The sequence below is a fragment of the Tupaia chinensis genome, unplaced genomic scaffold, assembly GCF_000334495.1.
Source record: "Tupaia chinensis unplaced genomic scaffold, TupChi_1.0 Scaffold144952_1, whole genome shotgun sequence".
Classification (NCBI taxonomy): Eukaryota; Metazoa; Chordata; class Mammalia; order Scandentia; family Tupaiidae; genus Tupaia; species Tupaia belangeri.
The window spans coordinates 222,608-246,904 of record NW_006204812.1 but is presented as its reverse complement, the minus strand read 5'-3'; the positions used below and the strand labels follow the sequence as shown (position 1 = coordinate 246,904).

Genomic DNA, 24,297 nt, shown 5'->3' with positions numbered 1-24,297 from the left:
TTTTATTTTTCCCGTATAATTATTCATTTTATTTACCAGTTTGAAAAATTTGGACTATAGGTTCAGAACATTTTGTTTTGTTTTGAAATCTGCTTTGCAAAGCTATGAAATATTTTTGTTCTTCTGGCATTAAAATTTTTATTTTTTTATTTTTTTTTTTTTAGGTTTTTGCTATAGAGCATGTGTGTTCACAGGAGAGAGACAGAAAGGAAAATTGAAAAATCACCCCTAGGAGGTATGGCCATGCTGCAATCCCCTCTCCTCCATTTTCCTTTCAGGATTTTGGGCATGTATGCACATATGCCTGGCATGATCTTCAAGCTGCCAAATCTGGGACTCAAACCGTGGCTGGCCATATGGAAATCTAGTGCCTTAACCACCATACCACCTGCTGGTCTGGCATTTTTGAAAGATCTAAGGGCTCGCCACAGTGGTAGGTCTCATGGGAGGATCTTGGTTCTGTCCTGAGGTTTCCCTGTGCATGCCTGTGATCCTGGCTGACTGTGTTGTAAAGACCCTGTTAGGGATGCCTCTGTCTTAGAATGAATAAATAAATGAATGAACGAATAACTTTAAAAAAAGAGATTTGATATTTGACTAGAATATAAAAATAAATTCCCAAATCTTGTGTTGTTCCAATAGGTTTTATTAAAATCCTGCTAATTAAGTAGATTCTGTCTATCACTATAATATTTATAATTTGAATAAATTAAATTTCAAATATGGTCTTATTTTCCCGTTTGAATTTCTTTTTTATGCCACTTTGAAGTATGACAATGAAACCATGTGTTTGGCTCTCGAGTTCTGAAAGGTTCAAAATTAACTGTGTACTTCTTGTTCTTATGTATGGTTTTATTTCCTTCTTATAGGGAAATGTATTTATAGAACATTATGACCCAAAAGAGTATGATCCTTTTTATATGAGCAAAGAGGACCCTAATTTTCTAAAGGTAGGGTAGATTTTTTATTTTAATTTTGGTATTATGTGTTTAGTTCTGAGCAGCCTAATATGAGTAGTCCTTTAGTAAATTCATAAAAATGCAGTAACATTTTAGGAGTAGTTTTTTTTTTCACCATATCTTAGAAAGGAACAAAAAGATCAAAGTAAATGAAATCTCTGTAAATTCTGCAAATCTTGTATAATAATTGAGTATTCAGTAATGTTTAAAAATTTCTTAGACTTTTAGGACTAGCAGATGGTGTCATGATTACATCGCTGGCCTCCCACATAGCCAGCCGCAGTTTGAGTAAAACTTACGCTGGGGGGACCAGCAGTTGGTGTAATGGCTATGTTGCTGGACTCCCATGTAGTTGACCTCAGTTTGAGTCCCGGACCTGGTGACTTAAACTCATGCCGGGTGTGTATGCATGTGTGCCCAAGATCCCAAGAGAAGAATAGAGGAGAAAGGACTGTGGTGTGGCCGCCCCCCCTGGGGGGGTAATTTCTCGCTTTCTATCTCTGTCTTTCTGGTGAGCGCATGCGCCCTATAGCAAAAACTTCTCCAAAAAACCCCAAACAAACAAAAATAAAACAAAAAAACAAGCTTAGGCTGGGTGTGCACACGTGTGCATATGTGTGTGAGTGAGTGCCCAAGATCCCAAGAGGAGAATGGAGAAGAAGGAATTGCGGCATGGTCATCCACCCTGGCCCCCAGCGGGGGATGATTTCTCACTTTCTGTCTCTCTGGTGAGCACATATGCCCTATAGCAAAATCTCTAAAAGAAAAAAAAAAATCTGTGTTAGGAAATGGAAGTATGCAAAGAACACTTCTGCTGTGTACTAAAATATATGGTATAACTGCTTGAACTGACTGGTCTACATATATATATATGTATATCACATACGTGTATATACATGTGTATATATTTTATAGAACACCATTTTTACTTGAAAGAATGATTTATGAACTATGGTTATTAAGTCTAGGGTATTTGGCAGACATTTTCAGGAAAATTAATGAAGTAAGTCTGTCACATCAAGGAAAACTACTGACAATATTGTTGCCAATGATAACATGTGAACTTTCACAAGACATTTGAATTTTGTAAAACTCGTATTCTCCATCCTAAGTGTGAAAGTGGTCCAGAAAGCCTAAGTTTTTCTTTCTTTCTTTTTTCTTTTTGTTTTCTCTCTTTTTTTATCCCTAGAGGGCACCTGCACTTGCCAGAGAGAGAGATTTAGAAAGTACTTCCCATAGGGAATGGTCATGCTACAACCAACCCCTTCTCCACCATTTCTCCCTTCTTTCACAGTTCTGGGCATAAATGCATATGTGTTTCTCTAGCTGCCAGGTCTGGGACTTGAACTGTTAGGCCAGTCACATGGGCTCCAACTGCCTTAACCTTTGGGACACAGAGCTGGCCCCCAATACCCAAGGCTTTTTAAAAAATTATTTATTTGGGACCAGCAGATGGTGTAATGGCTATGTAGTCGACCACAGTTTGAGTCCTGGTCCCGGTGGCTTAAACTCATGCCAGGCACGTGTGTGTATGTGCCCAAGATCCCAAGAGGAGAATAGAGGAGAAGGTTTTTTCCGCCCCCCCCGGGGGGGGGGGGGGTGATTTCTCACTTTCTGTCTCTCTGTCTCTCTTGTCTTTCTGGTGAGCGCACATATCCTATAGCAAAATCTTCTCAAAAATTATTTATTTTATTAATTTATTATTTATTATTATTGTTTTTAAAAAATAATTATTTATTTTATTTTATTTATTCATTCATTTATTTCTTAATTTGACCAGAGAGAGACACAGAGGGTGAGAGTGAGAGAGAGAGGAAGTGAGGAAGCAAGCCACCAGATTCAGGACTTGAACCCTGGTCAGCCATGTGGGAGTGTCCTGCGCCCTAACCACCACGCCACCTGCTGGCCCCCATTATTGTTGTTTTTAAATTTGCTATAGGGCACATGTGCTCACCAGAGAGAGACACACACAGAGAGAGGGAAAGTGAGAAAGTAAGCCGCTAGGTCTAGGACTTGAACTGCAGTCATGTGGGAATTCAGCACCTTAACCACCATGCCACATGCTAGCCCCACTACCCAAGATTTTTACTAATGATATCAATACTAATATTAGTGATCGTGATTCTTTGATACTGTATAACGAAATATATAAACATTCAGAAGATCTTGTATAACTCAGTGATCCAGTTTCTTTCCCAAACAACCATGTCATGATGTTACAAAATCATGCATGGGAATGACATTCATTCAAAAGGAAGGGGCCAGCCTGAGGTATGTTGGTTAAAGTGACTATATCTCACATGGTTATTTTGTGTTTTGAGTCCTGGACCCGGCAGCTTGAGAAACACGCTGAGCATGTGTGCATGCATGCCCAAACTCCTATAAAAAGGGAGAAATGGAAAAGAGATTGCGCTGTGACCATTCATGTGTGTGTGTGTGTGTGTGTGTGTGTGTGTGTGTGTTGGGGCGGGGAGGCTGCTTTATCACTTTGCCCCTGTCTCTCTCTCTCAAGTGAATGTCCTCTAGCAAAATTAAAAAAAAAAAAAACAAAACAACTGAAAGATAAAGACAGACCAATGAATTTTAACTGATAAAACTATGGCTTTTTGGCAAGATGGCGGAGTACGACTTGACTACTCGCATTGCTCACTTTTTGGACCGTCATCTAGTTTTTCTGCTCCTTGAATTTCTCTCTGGAAAGGTGACACAATGAAAAAGAACTGTTACAAGGGAAATTGGACCTTCTTAGTGATACCAACATGGTAGACTCTGCTATGGATGTATACAAAAACCTTCATTCTGATGATATTCCTCATGCTTTGAGAGAAAAAAGAACCACAGTTGCTGCACAACTGAAACAGCTTCAGGCAGAAACAGAACCAATTGCGAAGATGTTCGAAGACCCAGAAACTACAAGGCAAATGCAGTCAACCAGGGATGGCCGGATGCTGTTTGACTATCTGGTAAACAAGCATGGTTTTAAGCAAGAATATTTAGATACACTGTACAGGTATGCAAAATTCCAATATGAATGTGGAAATTACTCAGGAGCAGCAGAGTATCTTTACTTTTTTAGAGTTTTGGTTCCAGCAACAGATAGAAATGCTTTGAGTTCACTCTGGGGAAAACTGGCCTCTGAAATCTTAATGCAGAATTGGGATGCAGCCATGGAAGCCCTTCCATGGTTAAAAGAGATCGTAGATAACAATTCTGTGAGTCCTGCACTCCAGTCTCTTCACCAGCGAACATGGCTCATTCACTGGTCTCTGTTTTCCTCACCCTAAAGGCCGTGATGATATTACGGGGCTCTTTCTTTACCAGCCGCAGCACCTCAATGCAGTTCAGACAGTGTGTTCACCTCTTCTCCGCTACTTGACTATGGCAGTCATAACAAAGATGTCCGAAAACGCTGGCAGGTGCTAAAAGATCTAGTCAAAGTTACTCAGCAGGAGTCTTACACATAGAAAGACCCAATTACAGAATTTATTGAATGCTTGTATGTAACATTGATTTTGATGGAGCTCAGAAAAAACTGAGAATGTGAATCAGTGCTTATAAATGACTTCTTCTTGGTGGCTTCTCTTGAGGACTTTATTGAAAATGCTCGTCTATTCATATTTGAGACTTTGGTCACATACCAGTGTATCAGCATTAACATGTTGGCAGATACACTGAACATGACTCCAGAAGAAGCTGAAAGGTGGATTGGGAATATGATCAGAAATGCAAGATTGGATGCCCAGATTGATTCCAAATTAGGTCATGTGGTTATGGGTAACAGTGCAGTCTCACCCTATCAGCAAGTGATTGAAAAGACCAAAAGGCTTCCGTTTAGAAGCCAGATGCTGGCCATGAATATTGAGAAGAAACTTAATCAAAATAGCAGGTCAGAGGCTCCTAACTGGGCAACTCAAGACTGGCTTCTACTGAAGAACGGTAAAGAAAGGATGAAAAAACTATAAAAGGAATATGAAATAATAATATCATTATATAAATGGTGACATACATTTTAGAAGCAATATATTGAGTATGGATTTTGGAAAAGTTGAATGAAATTGGCTGTGGTTCAAAAGAAATTGAGAAAACTATGAAAAATTCATTGATTTGGTTGTTTTGTTTTGGGAGAGTTTTTGTTTTGTTTTGCTATAAGGCATGTGCTCGCTGGAGAGACAGAGAGACAAAAAGCAAGAAATCACTCCCTGGGGGGAATGACTACGCTGCAATCCCTTCTCCGTTTCTTCCTTCTCATGGGAGGGGTTTGGGCAAACACACAAATGCACTGCAGTTCCCTCCCCTCAATTCTCTTGAGATTTTAGGCACACACGTACATGTGCCCTGTGTGAGTCTGGCTTGTTTCTCAAGCTGCAGGGTCTGGGACTTGAATCATGCAGTTGGCCATGTGGGATCCAGCTATCCAACCACCATGCCACTGGCTGGCCCACACTATATTTTTAAAAAATATATTTATTTAAAAAAATATATGCTAAATATAATAGACATTACTGTTACTTAAAAATGAATAATCAAAAAATTCTCAGTTTTTATTTCCAATATAGTAAATTTCAACAGATCTAGCCTATATACACAAAAGTTCTTTGGAAATAACAGTCTTAAAATAATTTGAGAATCATTGGATTATAATACTTCATTCAGGTTCTTATAATTGGTCTACACCTGCTTGTCAGTAGAGAGAGGAGAAAGGAGATACTTATAAATTGTTGAAAAAACTTCAGAATGTTCTTTGTTTCTCTCTTTCATTTAAAATTTGATTTGCTGTTCATATATCAATACGTCACATACAAATACTTGAAAACGAAAGTACCATTTTTGTCTTTTTCTTATAGTAAGTTAATATATTCTTAATAGCTTATAAGTATCTTCTAGAGGACAGTCTGATCACTGCTTATTTTAATCCTGGTCATGTTGTGTATTATCATTGTCTCAGGAAAACAAGCCTGATTGTTGTCAGAAAGATGCATGAATGATCCTTTTAGCTTATGGTAGAAATTCACTCTTTAGACTAGACCATGAATGTGACTGTTATTGACTGCAATTTTCTTATACAGAACTGTCATTTTGATATTGGTAATATTGGCCATTAAAATAGATTTAGTGTTTCAATATCTTGGCTCATAAATGGTCTACATTTTGGTTAAGTTTTCATAATTATTCATTATTTTTTGATTATGGATATTAGGAATGAAGATAAATACATATATTTTTTCCTTTTCTGCATAGGAAAGGAATTTTTAAATTTGGGAATATATAGCAAAAAAAATCTTTGTTTGAAACAGGAGGTAACCTTGCTCTTTGTCTGGTGGGCCTTATTGAGAGAGACATTGGGGCACCCTCATCTCTTTGTGATGTGTTAAATATATAATGGTAAGCCTGCTATTAGTCTGTAGATGGTATTGTTGACTTTCTGACATAAGAGCCATATGGGATACTTCAAAAAGTTCATGGGAAAATGAAAATAAAGTATGCCTTTTTATGCAAAAATATTGAAACCCATGCTTTTCCATAATACATATTTTCTATGACATTTTCAAAGACCCTCATAAGTGGATGTTTGGGATAGACTGAAAATGTTTAATACTCAGATCTGCAACCCAGTCCTCAAATAAGTACTTTTTTTGTAGGTTACTGTGCCACCATTTCGTGATCCTTTGAAAAAAGCACAGTATGACAAGGACAATGAGAAAAGAATTCTTCTTCAGTGTGAGACTGGTACTTAGTTCCTGACTGTTATGTGATTCTGTAGCCCAAGAGTAATGGCATTTAAGGGTGCTAATTAAATTACTAATCATTCTGCAGGCAAGACATATACGATGAGAGAATTTAAAGAGGTTGAGAAGGCACAACTGAGTTCCAGATTCCCAAGAATTTCTACTTCAAGGCACTTTATGACTCCAAATGAGTGGCTTAAAGTGCCTACAAGATACATAGAAAGTGAATTCTGTAAAAGGAGCAGGTAACAGTTCAGATAATAGTAACTATGAAATCCCCTTGGACTTAAAAAATCCTTCTTGAGACAGTAATATATTTTTTTCATAGTTATGATTTCATTTTATTTCATTTTTAAATGTGAAATCCATTACAATTCTTACCTTTGTTTCTCTGCATGTGATGTTTCTTTTTTCTTAGGTACTTTCAAGATTTTTCCCTTTATCTTTGGTTTTCACTAGCTAAACTATGATGTGTCTAGGTTTGTCTCTCTCTGTCTCTTTAACTTAGTGTTCTCTGAGATTCTTGAATATGTGGTTTTATATCTTTAATCATTTGGCAGAAATTCTAGACCATTATTACTGCTACTATTTCTTAGTCCAAATTCTCTCATTCTCTGCTTTCCTTTTTTCCTTTCTGAGACTCCAATATGTAGGTTAAATCATTTGATCATGTCCCACAGTGCTATGGCTCTTTGATACTGTTCTGTTTTTTTGTGTGTGTGTTTCACTCATTTTTCTCCTATTTGTGTGTGTGTGTGTGTGTGTGTGTGTGTGCGTGTGTGTGCGTGTGTGCGTGTGTGCGTGTGTGTGTGCATGTGTGTGTGTGCGTGTGTGCGTGTGTGTGTGTGTGCCAGAAAGCACATGTACTCACTAGATTCAGAGAGAGAAGGAAAGGAGAAAGCACCTCCATGGGGTGTTGGTAGTACAATCTCTTCTCCTCCATTTCTCCATTCTATTGGGATTTGGGGCACAAATACATGTGCCCTAGCATGTTTTTCCAGCTTCTGTGGCCAGGACTTAAACCACTCAGTTGGCCATGAGGGATCTGGCTTCCTTAACCACCATAGGCTGATGCTCCTATTTGTATTTTAGTTAGATGATTTCTACTGACCTATCTTTAAATTTACTGAGAATTTCCTTAGCTGTGTTCCGGCTACTAAAGAACCCATCAAAGAAATTCTCATCTCTGATGGAGAGAGAGAGAGATAGAGATAGAGAGAGAGAAAAAGACAAACACCCTCATCAGGGTCTCAGGCCACGATCCTTCTCACAGGACTCCAAGCCAGCCAGGATCAAGGGTGCACGCACATGTACCCGCTGTGTACAGGTCAGCCTGAAGGATAAACCTTGATATCTATATGGCTTCCAGCATTTCAGAATGTTTAATTACTACTGTACTACCACAGCTGGGCCTATATTTTTTATTTCTAGCCTTTCTGTTTGATTTTTTAATGTAATTTTAATTTTCCTAAAATTTTCTATCTGTTCATGCACATTGTCCCATCTTTTATATAAATTTTTTACCATATTAAGCATGGTTATTTAAATTCCCTATCTGGTAGTTCTTTTTTTCCCCCCTAAAGAATTAATTAGTTAATTAATTGTTATTCAATTTGACCAGGGAGAGACAGAGAGAGAGAGGGAGAATGAGAAAGCAAGTCACCAGATCCAGGGCTTGAACCATTGTTGGGCATGTTGGAGTCCAGCGCCTCAACTACCATGCCAACCTGCCAGCCCTGCCTATCTGAGAGTTCTAACATTAGGGTCAATACTACTAGTGGTTGCTAGCAACCCTTGGTGCTCCTGTTTTGCAACTTTATCACTCTACTGTCTGCCTCCATCATCACATGATCTTTTATTTTTATTTATTTATTTTTTTGAGAGGTTTTTGCTAGAGGACGTGTGCGCTTGCCAGAAAGACAGAGAGACAGAAATTGAGAAGTCACCCTCCCGCTCGGGGAGATGGCCATGCTGTAATTCTTTCTCCTCCATTCTCCTCTCAGGATCTCGAGCACACACGCACATGCGCCTAGTATGAATTTAAGCCACTGGATCCGTGACTTGAACCACGGTGGACTACATGGGAGTCCAGCAACATAGCCATTACACCAACTGCTGCTCCCCATCACATGATCTTCTATATCTATGTCCAAAATTCTTTCTTCTTATAAGGACACATATGATTAGATTAGATTAGATTAGATTAGATTAGATTAGGGACCACTCTAATCCAGTAGTACCTTTTTTTTTTTTTTTTCCAATCCAGTAGTGCCTTTTTTTTTTTTTTTTTTTTTAAATCTTGACTACATCTGCAAAGACCCTATTTCCAAATAAAATAACATTCACAGATACCAGTGACTAGGACTTGAATGTAAATTTTGGGGGTCATGCAGTTTAACCCAGAGTATCAGATTGATTCATTCAATCAAAGAATCATGTATTAAGTTGTAATTGCCTATAAAAAGCTCACAATCTAATAGAGAAGACATATATTTAAATAGATCTCAACATGGCAAATGCAATAATACTGATATTTACATGTCATTATGGAAGCACAAAGGAGGGACACTTAACCCAGCCTAATAGAACTAGATAAAGGTGGGAACCTGCATAGAATAGAAAAACGAGGAGCATCCGTTTCTTGAGATTTAAATCATCCCATGTGCTACTTTACAATTGTATTAATTTAAACAATGATGAGTCAGGGTACACCGAGAGGAAACCTATCCGAAATCGAGGAGCATCCGTTTCTTGAGATTTAAATCATTCCATGTGCTACTTTATAATTGTATTAATTTAAAAAATGATGAGTTTGGGTACACCAAGAGGAAACCTATCCGAAATTAACAGGCAGGAATTCTGGGCAAGCTCTGTAACAGATGCAGATGTGGGAGAAGGCTACAAAGAGAACTACACGTATCCCATTTCCCTTTAATTTCATACCTCATTTCTGGGATTATTTTCCTTTTTTTTTTTTCTGAAGGTCAGTATTTGAAATTAAATTTTTACCTACCTGAAATGTCTTTATTTTACCTTCATTCTTTAATTTGCTGAGTGCAGTTCTAGATTAACGTTTATTGATTTTTAAATTTGCTGTTTGAAATTAAATTTTTATCTACCTGAAATGTCTTTATTGTATCCTCATTCTTTAATTGCCGAGTTCAGTTCTAGATTAAGATTTACTTATTTATTTATGAATTTGCTAGAAGATACATAGTCTTGCTGGAAAAAAGAGAAAAGGAAAGAAAGCACTCTACCCATGGGGTCATGCCACAGTCCATTCTCCATTTCTCTATGCCACACATGCTCAGCATGTTTTTAAAGCCTCTGGGTCCAGGACTCTGCATAATCGGCCATGTGAGTTCCAGCCACCGTAACCACCATGCCACTGGTTGGCCAACATTTATTTTTTTCAGATGCTTTAAAGATATTTCTCTCTCTGACTCTGTCTCTTTCAGTATCTATTGTTTTTTAGAAGTCTGCTGTCATTTTGATTGTCCTTGTCTGTAGCTGCTTTTTTTTTTCCTATTTACTATGTAAAGTTTATTAGCATTTGAAGGAGATACTCTTACTTACGCAGTTAAGGTCGGGGTGCTCAGGACAGCAGGTGGTGTGGGAACCTTTGCTGTAAAATTTGGAAATGCATAGTGGTCCTTGGCATCCTGGCACAGTCAGCCCTCCCCAGAAGAACTCTGCAGTACTGGGCAGCGTGAGCCAGAGACTACACAGTTCAATAGGCTTGCTTCTGTCTTCATTCTTCTTCACTTTCATTTGCAGGATCTAAATCAGAATCTCCACTTAACTCCTTTTCACTTGCTACATCTCTGTCCTCACCATTTTCTTTGGTGTCTTCATCTTCCTCTTCATTTTCATGAACATCTTCTTCTTTTTCACTTTCTTTCTCTTCCTCATCTTCATCCCAATTATCATCTGAATCCTCATCTGCTATTTCATCATCAGACTCCTCTGCAGAAGATTCTTCATATACCAGCTTTGCCTTCTGTCCAGGGGAAGTCATTCCCTTTGTTTTATCTGATGCTGTAGCTTGTGTGGTTAGAGGAATAAGCTTTCCATGAAGATGTGAGAGTTCCTGAAAAGTTTCGACTCTGATTTCCACCAGCTGGTAGAGCGTCCCAAGCTGGGGCACCAGGTCAGGCAATGTGGATAGGTATGATGCGTGGGGACCATTAACGCTCCTTTCAGCCACTGAACGTGAAAACAGCACTATCAGGATGTCCTTGCAACCTCTTTGTAAGCATGCAGGGGCATTGTTAACACAGTCCTCTTTATTAGGTTCGAATTCCTAGTTTACAGTACTTTATTATTTAGCATTTCCAAATCATTACTTTCTAAACCTTGTGCAAGAAGAACTGGAAAGCTATTGGTCTGTAGAAGGCCATTCTTTTCTTTCTTTGTCTCTATATCCATTGCTCCCAGGCGTTCTTCAAGGCTAACCGCATTTCCCCCTAATTTCTTCTTGCTCTTTACTTCCTCGGCTTGTGGAAGAGGCTTGATAGATGCATGGTGACCAGGTAGCCCTTGCACCAGAACTTTTGCTTCAGAATTCATCATTGGTGTTCTCACCTTCGTTATAGCCGTTTCTACTTTTGGGTCTCAGTTGTTCAAAATATCCCTTGCTAAACCCTTATTAAACTCCTTGGAGTTTAAAGCCACTTGCTCAATAGTAGGCTGAAACCAATTGCCATATACAAGCAACAAGGACATTTTGTCTGAGCAAAAACCAGCTACTAGAATAGGGACTGGGAGACCAGCAGTTGGTGTAATAGCTATGTCACTGGACTCCCATGCAGTCAACTGCTGTTCAAGTCCCTGACCCAGTGGCTTAAACTCACGCCAGTCACATGAATGTACACGCTCAAGATCCTGAGAGGAGAATGGGAGGAGAAGGGATTGTGGCGTGGCCATCCCCCCTGGGGGGTAATTTCTCGCTTTCTGTCTCTCTGTCTTTCTGGCTAGCGCATGTGCCTTATAGCAAAATCCTCTCCAAAAAAAAAAAAAGAATAGGGATTGGTGTTGGTGTTAATTTCTTGCCTTTCCCAGGTGTTGCTATCTGAAAATTGTGCAGTTTGAAGTCAAAGGCTTCTTGCAGTACCCATTTAATATGTGTTCAGAAAGATGGACTTGACCGTCTCTGCAAACCACAGCTAACTTGACAGGCTCTTCTTTGTTTTCTGACGAAGTCAAATCAGTGTAGACTGGTTCATCCGTAACTGTGGAAGACATCACTGCATTCTCCTCTTTATTTTCTGACCAGATCTGCCAGACATTAAGTAACCGGTCACGCACTGCTCCAGATAAGAAGTAAAGACCTGCAATTCCATCAGAGGGCTGGCTCCCGTTAGGAGGTCTGACAGTAGTGAACCTGAGTGATGAGACTGGCCTCGCATGCCCTGTGAAGTGTCTGTAGACTTCTTTGGTCTCCAAAACCCAGTTAGATTGTTCGACCTGCTGAAAGTAATATTTTTCCATCTGGGCTGATGCTCAGGGAACTAGCGCTGCTGTTGTCAGCTTTCCATTTGCACTCTACTTTGCGGGTCTGTATGTTCATTCCACAGTATGTTTCTCATCTGAACAACTATATAAACAGCCACCGTCTTGATGCCGCTGTATGCCTATCTACCACTTATTCACTGTGTAATTCTTCTTTTACTGTACTATATAATAAAATGCTACCAACTGCTGTACCAAGAGCCAACAAGTCAATCTGGTCACCAGCTCCTCCTGTAGCTTCTGATTTCCTTTTTTACCTCTGAGGACTTTCCTTGGCCTGCAGCCGCTGTGGTGCCCAGGCCAGGCAGGTGCAGGTACCGCTGAGAAGCGTGGAAGGCACCAGTTGTTGTTTCTGTCCCAAACCCGCAGGTGACCGTCAGTAGAGGCCAAGTGAAATAGGCCTGGCTCTGAGGGAGAAGGTGCAGGGGACCCCCAACAGGGCCAGGAGTTTGTGGCCACCGTTGCTGCCTGCTACCATTGCTTATAGCTGCTTTTAAAAATCTTCTCTTTGTCTTTAGTGTCCTGCATTCTCATTACAAGTGTCTAAGTATAGATTTCCTTTTTAAAAAATCATTTATTCAATTGTATTTATTCATTCATTTATTTTAACTTGACCGGAGAGAGACACATAAAAAGAGAGAGAAGGAAAGTGAGAAAGCAAGCCACCAGGTCCAGGACTCAAACAGTGGTTGACCATGTTGGAATGTCCAGTGCCTTAACCACCACACCACTTAACCTATGGAGTATATTGTGTATCCTAGATCTCTGTATTCATGTTTTTCATTAATTTAGGAAAATATAAGCAATGATTATTTATTAAAGATTTATTTATTTAATTCCACTTATTATTATTACTTTTTTAATTTGACCAGAGAGAGAGAGAAAGGGAACGCAAGAAAGCAAGCTACCTGGTCCAGGACTCAAACTATGGTCAGCCATGTGGGAGTCCAACGCCTTAACTATTGCATTTTCTTCATTCTATTTCTGGAATCAGGTTAGATATTTATCAGATCTTCCTTTTTCTTTTTTTCTTTCTTTCTTTTTTTTTTTTTTTAAGAGATTTTTCCTACAGTATGTGTGCACTTACTGGAGAGACAGAAACACAGAAAGTGAAAAATTCCACCCCAGTGGGGATGGCCACACTGCAATCCCTTCTCCTCTTGGGATTTTAGACATACATGCACATGTGCCTGGCATGACTTTCAAGCTGCCAGGTCTGGGACTTGAACTGCAACTGGTCATGTGGAAGTCCAGCACGTTAACCACTAGGCTACCTGATGGCCCCTATAGTAGCCTTCTTATACCTTGATTTTTTTTAATTTTATTTTATTTTTTGGAGAGGTTTTTGCTATTGGGCGCGTGCGCTTGCCAGACAGACAGAGAGAGGAATAGAGACAGAAAGTGAGAAATCACCCCCCAGGGGGGGATGGTCACGCCGGAATCCCTTCTCCTCCATTCTCCTCTCGGGATCTTGGGCACGCACGCACACGTGCCTGGCGTGAGTTCTAAGCCACCGGGTCCGGGACGCGAACCGCAGTCAACTATGTGGGAGTCTAGCGTCATAGCCATTACGCTAACTGCTGGTTCCTATACCTTGATGTTCTTTTTAAAAAGAATTATTTATCTAACTTTATTATTCTTCTTCAGTTTGACCAGAGAGACAGAGAGAGAGTGAGTGAGAAAGCAAGCCGCCAGGTCTGGGCCTCGAACTGTGGTCAGCCATGTGGGAATCCAGCGCCCCAACTACCACGCCACCTGCTAGCCCCAATCTTGATATTTTTAATATGATAGAGGGAGAAACCACATCCCAATGGGGCATGGTCATGCCACAATCCCTTCTCCTTCATTTTTTTACTCTTTTGAGATTTGGGGCACACACACCCATTCGAATTCCAGCCTCAGTGTGGTTTTCAGGCTGCTGAGGCTGGAATTCGAACTGTCTTGGGCCACTTAGGGTCTAGCTCCCTTAACTACTAAACTATGGGGCTGGTCCCAGGATCTTTTGTTTTTCTCGAAACATTTTATACATTGTCATATTACTATAGCAAATATTATAGTATGCTACTCTGTTATTACTAAATACAGTATACTACTCCATTATTTTATGTATTACCTATGTAAGCAAAAGGGATGCTACCCAGGGCCAATATCGTCAATATCGCCCTCTGAATCAGCTCATGCCTGAGGGCAAGGCTGGAGAAACCTAAAGCACCCGATGCCACCTTATGACAAGAGAGACTGGAAATGGAGTGTTCCGGTCCTCTCTGGGGAAAAATGTTTTACTTTTGTGCTTGTGATGCACACAATCGCTATGACTTTCTTTTTTTTTTTACTTTACAATATAAGCCCCAGTGGTTCCAGAATGCTTTACATTTTTCCTAGTTGATTCTTGGTTCTCCATAAATAGTAAATAAATCTTCATCATGGGTTCCAGAAACTCAAACAACTACTCTTATCCAAGAATATACTTGTTTGAAGTAATGATACTTGGACTATTTATACATTCTAGTCAGTGTATAATGATAATTTCTGTAAAATTGTAAGCTAGTATTGTTTTCAAAATATCCTCACACATGTTATCTTGTTGAAGGTTAAAAGTGAAAGTGAGTTTTAATGATAGCAGTTGGGATTTGAAACCTTTGGCAAGAGCTTCTCATCCTCCAGAACCCCAGGAAGGAGAAAAAGCAGTTGTTCACAAGTAAGCCTGCATCCCATGGTTTTGCTCTTCCTTCATTTAAGGTGCTTGGCTGTGTCGCACCTCTGCCATCCTTTCACTAGCTGGAGTCATGGCCAGGCGCAAGTACAGCCTCCCTTGAGGCAAGGTCCCCCTTGCCGCATGGCATAAGGCATTCCTTACCACTTGGTAAAGTGGCAACTTTCCTCAGGCTTTTCTGGTTTTAAAGAAAAAATAACTGGGACCAGCAGATGGTATGATGGCTATGTTGCTGGACTCACACGTAATCAACCACAGTTTGAGTCCTGGGTCCGGCAGCTTAACACTCACACCGGGCACATGTGCATGCGTGCCCAAAATCCCAAGAGAATGGAGGACAAGGGATTGTGGCGTGGTCATCCCCCCTGGGGGGGTGATTTCTCACTTTTGTCTCTCTGTCTCACACAAGCACATGCACCCTATAGTAAAAACCTCTCTTAAAAAAAAAAAGCTAACATATTTAGAAATAACAAGCACAGACATGGAAAAAATTGTTAATGACTTGTACTAAAATGAAACATTAGGAAATTTTTAATTGAATTTGAGCACCATAAATGTAGTCTGGGACTAGTTTTGGTGGGCGGCATGGTATTGTACCCAGAGTGAAAAGACATTACAGGCAGAGAAGTGGCCCATGGAACACAGGAAATCATCTCAATTAACTGGTTATAGAATCAAAAGTAAGAAATTTCTAGCTTTCCATGCCACCCACAGGGTTCCACATAGCACTCTGGAGTCCCATCATAATTGAAAAGGGAAGCTTTCAGTGTCCAGAGCCTTGATGTCCTGCAAGTGAAGGAGGAAGGTGTCCTCAAATTTCTTGTATCCAGAACCCACTTAGCTGGCACCAACCTCGACTTTTAAAAGGAACAGCACATCTACAAAGCAAAAGTAATGGTATTACATCATCGGTCTGAAGAGGACCTGGGAGACGCTTCTGTGGGCAGCTCGTGCCGGTGTTGCCAGCGTTAACCCTGCTGATGTCACATCCTCTAGGAATACTGACCAGGGGGCTGTGCTGAAGTCAGACGCTGCCACTGGAGCCCCTCCTATTGCTGGCCTCTTTGCTCCTGGAGCCTTAACTAACCAGACTGAGGCAGCTTTCAGAAACCCATGTCTTCTGGTGGTTACTTGATCCTGGAGCTGACCACCAGCCTCTCTCTCACAGAGGCATCTTATGTTAACCTACATACCATTGCGCTGTGTGACAGATTCTTCTTCGCACTGTGTGTGGACACTGTCAGCCTGTGCAACAGCAAGGGAGCTCACTCAGTAGGTCTGATGTGCTGGATGCTGGTCTGGGAAGTTCTGCACAGGCAAGGCACTGTTTCTCATGAACACTCATGGGAGATCATGCCTGATCTCTACTTTAGCAAAGATCCCAAAGAGATTGAAAAAGAACAGCAAGGCATTGCTGAAAGAGCTGTGGCTAAGGAGGAATTTCAAGATGAATGAAATTCTCCAGGTTCTGAATTAACCGTTACTCAGCCTGAGGTCACAGACAGGTCTGACAGACAGCAGAGAGACTGACTACTTGCCTCAGGTGATCTTTTTTTTTTTTTTTAATAATTATTTGTTTTATTTTATTTATTCATTCAATATTTCTTAATTTGACCAGAGAGAGACAGAGGGTGAGAGTGAGAGAGAGAGGAAGTGAGAAAGCAAGCCACCAGATTCAGGACTTGAACCCTGGTCAGCCATGTGGGAATGTCCAGCACCTTAACCACCACACCACCTGCTGGCCCCCTTGCCTCAGATGATCTTAATGATTTAAAGTAGAAACAGATGACTGTTAGAGATGGCCACCGTGGACTCCTCAATGTCCTTGAGGTGTAGTTTAACAATTTTGCTGCTCTGTCTCCCTCTCTAAATGGCCGAAGGCACATGCATGAGAGAGAGAGAGAGAGAAGGAGAGAGAGAGAGAAAGATACCAATCTGGCATCCTCTGGGTAGGGCCTCATTGCTGAACTGTGGGGCCTGCCCTGCTTTGACTCTTTTTTTTTATCCTTTTTTTGAGAGGTTTTTGCTATAGGGCGCTCGTGCTCGCCAGAAAGACGGAGAGAGACAGAGAGACAGAAAGCGAGAAATCACCCCCCGGGGGGGATGGCCACACCGCAATCCCTTCTCCTCCATTCTCCTCTCGGGATCTTGGGCACGCACGCACACGCACCCAGCGTGAGTTCAATCCACCGGGTCCAGAACTCAAACTGCAGTCGACTACATGGGAGTCCAGTGACATAGCCATTACGCCAACTGCTGGTCCCTGCCTTGACTCTTGAATAAGGACTAAAATGGGATACAAAGAAGGATTGAAACTAAGCTCTATTCGCTTGGTAGTTAAGGTCTAAAAAAGATAGGATTCAGGATCACTCTTTTTTTAAAAAAATTTGTCAGAGGGCTCATGTACTTGAGGAGAGAGACAGAGACAAAGAGAAGGAAACTAAGAAAGCACCACACTGCAATCCCTTTTCATTCATTTCTCCCTCCTTTGGGATTTTTGGCACATATACGGGTATGCTTGACCTGCTTTTCAAGCTGCCACATCTGGGACTTGAACCATGCACTTGGTCATGTGGGATCCACCTGCCTTAACCACTATGCCATGGGATGGCCCCAGAATCACTCTTGATGTTAGAACTTGAAGGAGTAATTTCCTCTGTAATCCCTAATTACCACAGTCTCAGGACCTGTTTGCATATGATTTTAGAATAAGACTTTTCTTAAAGAATGAAAATATTTAACTTTATTTATTTATTTATCTATTTAAATTTGACCAGAGTGGGACCGAGTGAGAGAGAGAGAAAAAAAGTGAGAAAGCAGGCCACCAGGTCTGAGACTTGACCACAGTTGGCCGTGTGGGGGTCCAACACCCTTATTTCTTTTTTGAGAGCGATTTTTGCTATAAGGCATGTGCGTTCACCAGAGAGACAGAGAAAGAGACAGAAAGCGAGAAATCATCCCCCAGGGTGATGGCCATGTAGCAATCCTTTCTCCTCCATTCTCCTTTTGGGCTTTTAGGCATACATGCACCCGTGCCTGGTGTGAGTTTTTTTTTTTTTTTGGAGAGGTTTTTGTTATAGGGTGTGTGCGCTCGCCAGAAAGACAGAGAAAGACAAAGAGACAGAAAGTGAGAAATCACCCCCCTGGGGGGATGGCCACGCCATCTAGACTGAGGCTCACCCATCCCTGAATCTCTACATGTTTCTGAATACAGAGTGAGGAGCGGCTGAGACAGCATGTTTAGGTGGAAATCCTGCCTATCAACTGAGTCACTGAGCTCTGACAAGACCAGGCTTTAGGGGAATGAGCTCATCTTACCCCAGGAAGGGTGAGATAAGGGTAAGCTGCTCTCCCACAAGCCCCTTATCCCTACACACTCAACTCTTCTCTTTTATCAGCTCCAAAAGATTTTAGCAACCAAGGAACAAACATACTGATTCTTGACGGGTGAAAGAAGATGCAAAAGAAGGCTGCTTCAGAGGAAGTCATCTGCTAGCAGGAATCATTCAAGGTGAGGACCAAGAAAGGCCCTCAAGAATTGTTTTAAGCAGGATTCTGCAATAAACTTCACTTACGCCTTGGATTTAGTGCCTGCAATAATTAAGAAGTGGCAATACCATGTATTGACAGTGATTACAAAGGTATTTTTCCCAGAAGTTAAGAAATATTGAAAGATCAAATAAAAATACTAATAGTCACCTTACTGAGTGTCCATCTCAATTCATTTGGTTTGTTCCTAATGATCAGGCACTCTTAAAATCCATACCCTCCTATCTTCCCCAAGTTTTTCAACATTCCTTAGAAAACTTAAAAATTCATTTTTGGTATACTTTCTCACTAGCTAATTCTGATGGAAAACATCATCCTCTGGTTCATATTGAGTTTGTATCTGGGTCACAGGAAGACACAGTAGGCCATACAGTAGAAAACAGTACAATTGTTTTCTTAAGCAAAAAGGAGACCATGAGAACCCTTTGAAAGGATATGGGGGGAGTCTCAGTTCTCCAGTTTTGTCTGTTCTCCACACAATATAATTGCCAAGAAGCCTCTCTTTACTAATCCATGCTCAAACTTTCACATAAGTTATTGGCAGCATTATCAATCCAACTGCAGTTACAATTCAGCAGCCTACAAGATCAACTGATAGACGAGGACAAGAGACAAATGGGTTTATTAAAAATGCTGGCCTTATTTTTTTATGCCTCGATTCCAGCAGTCTGACATCTGAGCTCCTTATTTTTTTGCTTTAGGTCATTCATTTAACTCTCTTATTCCACATTCATCATCATCTTCATTCTACCATAATGATTATCTAGATTCTTGGTATCTCACCCCTTGTATGATTTGAATGTGTCCCTTCAACATTCATGTGTTCAAATTTGGTTGTTATTGTGATGGTATTAATAGGATGGAAACTTAATCACTGTAGTATTAAGAAGTGGAGCTTCTCAGAGGTGATTAGGATTAGGTAAAGTCATCAGAGTGGAATGTACATGACTGAATACTGGAGGCTTTATAAGAAGAGGGAGAGAGATCAGATATGACAAACCAAACATCATGCCAAGTGATATTCTATATCATCATAGGACTCTCCAGAAAACGCCATCAGCAAGAAGGCCTAAACTGGATGCAGTCCCTCAGCCTTGGGCCTCCAGAATTATGAGATGAATAATTTTTTTTTTTTCGGAGACAGCACAACTTAAATGAGGGCAGGGCTGCTGCCTGACCGCGCCTGGGTCCACCGTGCAGCTCGGCCTTCTCCGAGCATCCAGGGGACAGAGCTCCTCCCATCCCGCACGTCTGTGGGGCTCACCGCTCACACCTGCCGAGGTGCCACCTGCCCTCGTGGCCAGTGGCGGCCTGCGTGGCTGGGAAGCCCGCTGCCGTCCCCAGCGCCCACGATGCACCACCGTGGCTGGAGGCGGTGGAGTCCGTTATACTGGTGGAGGTGCACACATCAAGTCCCAGTATAGACAGTTCCCCCAGCTGACCAGACACCAGATCCTTCCCAGTGGACAGATGAAGAATTAGGTATCCTTCCTGATGATGAAGACTAAAAGCACAGACTCAACTCTTTACAAGAACCAGGTGAGAATTTCAAGAAGTTATGGACTTCATGTCTTACATTAAAGTTTTAAATTAAAGTGGTTTGTCCACAAATGAAAAAAAAATGTAGGAAATTGGTGCCAGTGAGTGGCGTGGTGGTTAAGCTTCTGGACACTCTCACATGGCCGACCATGGTTCAAGTCCCACACCAGATGGCTTGGTTTCTCATTTTCCCTTTCTCTCTGTCTCTCTGGTGAATTAAATAATAAGAATAAACTAAAAATTAAATTAAACAGTAGGAAATTTATTTATTTATTTATTTATAATTCTTGCTATAGGGTGCATGCCTTCACCAGAGAGATAGGGGGTGGGACGGGAGGATGGCCATGCTGCAATTCCTTCTCCTCCATTCTCTTTGAGATTTTGGACATGTATGCACATGTGCCCTGTGTGTTTTTCATGTTTTTAAATTCCAGGACTTGAACCACTCAGCCATGTGGGACCTGGCCATCATAACCTCCACACCACCTGCTTGCCCATCAAAGTTACTGGATTTTATCCTGTTTTTTTAAAAACATTTTTGCTGTAGGGAGTATACATTCACTAGAGAGAGAAAGAGAGACAGAGGAAAATGAGAAATCACCTCCAACGGGGAATGGCCACACCTCAATCCCTTCTCCTCCAATTTCACCTCGAGATTATGAGCATGCACATGCCTAGTGTGCTTTTTCAAGCCACGAGGTTCAGGAATCAAACTGTGGTCAGCCATATGGAGGTCCAACACTTTAACCACAACACCACCTGCTGGCCCAATTTTAAAGATAAAGACTCCTTGGAGCACCCAGGCAAAAAGATCAAGTCACTTTAAAATGGGGAATATAGCATGTCTAGAGCAACCTTCAGCACTAGAAAGCAGCACAAGCCTATGAAGCTCTTCAAGGAAGGCATTCAATTTTAATTTCCATGCAAACTGTCACTGAAGCGTAAAGGCAACAAGCATATTTACATATATAGTAACCAGAGGAATACAGTTCTCATAAACCCTTCTTAAAAATATTACTAAGTAATGAACTTCAGTCAACTAAGACATAAAATACTGCAAAAGGTCCAGCAATGAATATAAGGTCTATTAACTGAAATGGATTGAAAGGAAGTCAGGTTACTGCTATGGGACAGAATTTAAATGTTGTAGAAACACTTACATAAATGGAGAGGGAGAGAGGAAATAGGAGCAGAGTAAACAGATCGATTTCCTCTATTTTTACAAATGATATTTAAAGTCATTAAGTAAGGGAAGACTAATAGAACATTAACAAAAATATACTTAGTGAATAGGCACTACAACATAGGGTGAAGAGTACATGCTTTGATGAGAAAGACACACCTTTGAATGTTGGCAATTATTTGCTTTGTAAGTTTGGGCAGGTTGGTCAACCACAACCTCTCTGATATGTTCCTTAGCCAGAAATATTCCTCACGTTTTTTAGACTTAATATAGACTTATTAGCTTGTACATATTGATTAAGGGAAACTGTTATAAAATCAACTAGATGTGTAGGCAAAGTTGCTTGGGACATTACACATGGTCTTAAAGTGTTGGGTCATCCGAAAAGTCATGATGCATTTTTGTATAGAAGAACACAGAAAAAAAATATGTCATGACTTTTCGCACAACCCAATAGGTATCCTATTCAAATTGAGAAGAAGGTGCTGGAACTCACACAGCGGTCCCATTATTCTAAAGTCTATTCAAATCCTGGCTCGAATCCTGCATGATTTCTCCCCTACCAGTCAGTTTTGTCTCCTTTGAAAACACTTAATCCAGTCAACTCTTGTCTCTAGGGAGAAAATTGAATTTCTCTCTCAGAGAAACAAAGGCTATTTCCCAAGAAGAAAAGATTGAAGTGTATATGTGTATTTTTTTTTCTCTCTTTTTTAAAGTTTGCTATAGGGTGCATGTGCTCAACAGAGAGAGAGAGAAAAAGAAAGGGAGAAAGACAAAGAGACCCCAGGGGAGATGGCAGTGTGCAATCCCTTCTCCATTCTCCTTGGGACTTTAGGCACGCACACACACACCTAGCATGTATTTCAACCTGCAAGGTTCAGGACTCAAACTGCCCATAGTTTGTCATGTGGGATCCAACTGCCTTAATATTCTTGCCACCTACTGGCCCAAAATTGGAGTATACATTGAGTGGGGGTATTCATTTTTTTTTAACATTTATTATGGAAAATTTAAATCATATACAAAATAGAAAAGTACATGAACTTCAATCTTGTTTAATCCATAATCCTAACCACTTTTCATCCCCTACAGACTGGATTCCTTTGAAGCAGAATTCAGATATATTTTATGCATAAATATCTCAGTACTGATAATATCTCCTTTGTGAAAACAACACAAACCATTCTTATACCTTGAAATATGTACAGTTCCCCACCCTTCCTGGAGAGGGAGTGGGACCCCACAGACCCATCATCATCAGTGGTGGTTCAGAGGCTTGAAAACCACACCTGGCAGGTGCATACATCCTGACAGGATAGAGACAGGCAGGGAAAGGATTGCACCTTGACCTCTCACTGGGGGATAGAGGGAAGGGGAAAGAGTTCTTCCTGTTCTCCCTAGTGAATGCTCTGTGCCCTGCGGCATTAAAAACAAAACAAAACAAACAGGCAGCAGCAGGTGGTGAGGAAGTTAAGCAACTGGATCCCACATGGCTGGCTCCTCAGTTCAGGTCCTGGGTCCACCGGCTTGAAAATCATGTTGGTTGCTTATGCCTGTATGCCCAAAATCTAGAGAGAAGCCTGGGGGAGAAGGGGTGATTTCTCACTTTCTCTCTCTTTCTCTCTGTCTCTCTGATCAGAGTGCACATGCCTTACAGCAAAAAAGGAAAAAAAAATCAACAATCTCTTTTTTTTTTTGGAGAGGTTTTTGCTATAGGCCATGTGTGCTCGCCAGACAGAGAGAGACAGAGAGACAGAAAGTGAGAAATCACTCCCCAGGGGAAATGGTCACGCTGCAGTCCCTTCTCCTCCATTCTCCTCTCAGGATCTTGGGCACGCATGCACATGTGCCCAGCGTGAGTTTAAGCCACCGGGTCCGGGACACAAACGGCGGTTGACTACGTGGGAGTCCAGCAACATAGCCATTACGCTAACTGCTGGTTCCCTGATCTCAAATGTTTTTAACAGTGAATATCCTCAAATCCTAATCCAAAAGGTCCATCTGCAGACATGACACCCTCTAAGTAGCTGTCAACAGAAGCCAATACATCACTGAAAACCAGCCATGACTTCTGCTTTGTAGCCTTCAGCCTTACAGATAAGGGATAAATTCTCTTTCATATGAACTGACACACCCTCAACTAAAAAGTGTATTTGTTTATTTATTTATTTATTTCAGAGATATTTTTATTTTTTAATTTATTATTATTATTATTATTTTTGCTATAGCGCACATGTGCTAGCCAGCCAGAGAGACAGAGACAGAAAGCGAGAAATCACACCCTAGGAGGGATTGCCATGCTGCAATCCCTTCTGCTCCATTCTCCTTTCAGGATTTTGGGCGCGCGCGCACACGCGTGCACACACACACACACACACACACACACACGTGCCTGGTTTTTGAGTTTCAAGTCACCGAGTCCAGGACTCAAACCACTGTCAACCACATGGGACTCCAGCAACATAACCATTATGCCATCCACTGTCCCAGTCATTATTTTTAATTTGCTATAGGGACGTGGGCTCACCAGAGTCAGAGAGAAAGTGAAAATGCAAGTCTCCAGGTCCTGACTCCAACCGGTCAGCCTGAGGGAGTTCAGTGCCTCTCCATCACCACAGCCACCTGCCGCCTCCCCAGACTTTTTATTTTTCCTTTGGTGGAGGTTTTTGTCTTAGGGCACTTGCGCCCCCAGGAGATAGATGAGAGAGAGAGAAAGAGAGCGAGAGAGACTGAGAAATCACCCCCCAGGGGGGGTGGCCACGTGGCAATCCCCTCTCCTCCATTCACCTCTCCGGATCTTGGGCACGCACGCACACGCGCCCCGCATGAGTTTTAAGCCACCGGGTCCGGGACTTGAACTGGCCAGATACGTGGGAGTCCAGCGACTTAACCACTACGACACTTGCCGGCCCCCAACGGTGTGTTCTTAGAAATCCAAGAGGAGGACGGCGGTTCACTGGGCAGCAGAACGCCAGCGCGCCGGGGCGGGAGGGGAATCGACGCCTCCTGTGGGTCGGGGCCCCAGGGACGCCCGGGAGGAACGTGTGGGGAGGCTGGGGGACCCTGGGACAGGCTGCCAGGAAGGGCCGCGCCCCCCGCTGTCCCTGGCGGCAGAGA

At 41.5% G+C, this 24,297-nt stretch overlaps 1 protein-coding gene and 2 pseudogenes across 4 annotated transcripts in view; 2 read left to right on the top strand and 1 right to left on the bottom strand.

The window, feature by feature from the left end:
* The window catches only part of FAM228B (family with sequence similarity 228 member B), a 28,948-nt gene extending 10,370 nt beyond the window's left edge, over nt 1–18,578 (top strand). For 3 of the 4 annotated variants that reach the window (XM_014583877.1, XM_014583876.1, XM_027767948.1), the window contains 5 exons: nt 870–950; nt 6,599–6,686; nt 6,774–6,930; nt 14,787–14,894; nt 18,308–18,578. In XM_014583877.1, coding sequence (XP_014439363.1) covers nt 870–950; nt 6,599–6,686; nt 6,774–6,930; nt 14,787–14,894; nt 18,308–18,323 — 450 coding nt within the window. In that variant the 3' untranslated portion in view covers nt 18,324–18,578. Of the gene's footprint in view, nt 1–869; nt 951–6,598; nt 6,687–6,773; nt 6,935–14,786; nt 14,895–18,307 lie in introns of those variants that run through there. The other variant, XM_006167649.1, reaches the window with a different exon arrangement.
* On the top strand, nt 3,574–4,921 carry LOC102502254 (eukaryotic translation initiation factor 3 subunit E pseudogene; annotated as a pseudogene).
* On the bottom strand, nt 10,437–12,674 carry LOC102468610 (WD repeat-containing protein 43 pseudogene; annotated as a pseudogene).
* Nucleotides 18,579–24,297: the final 5,719 nt, after the last annotated feature.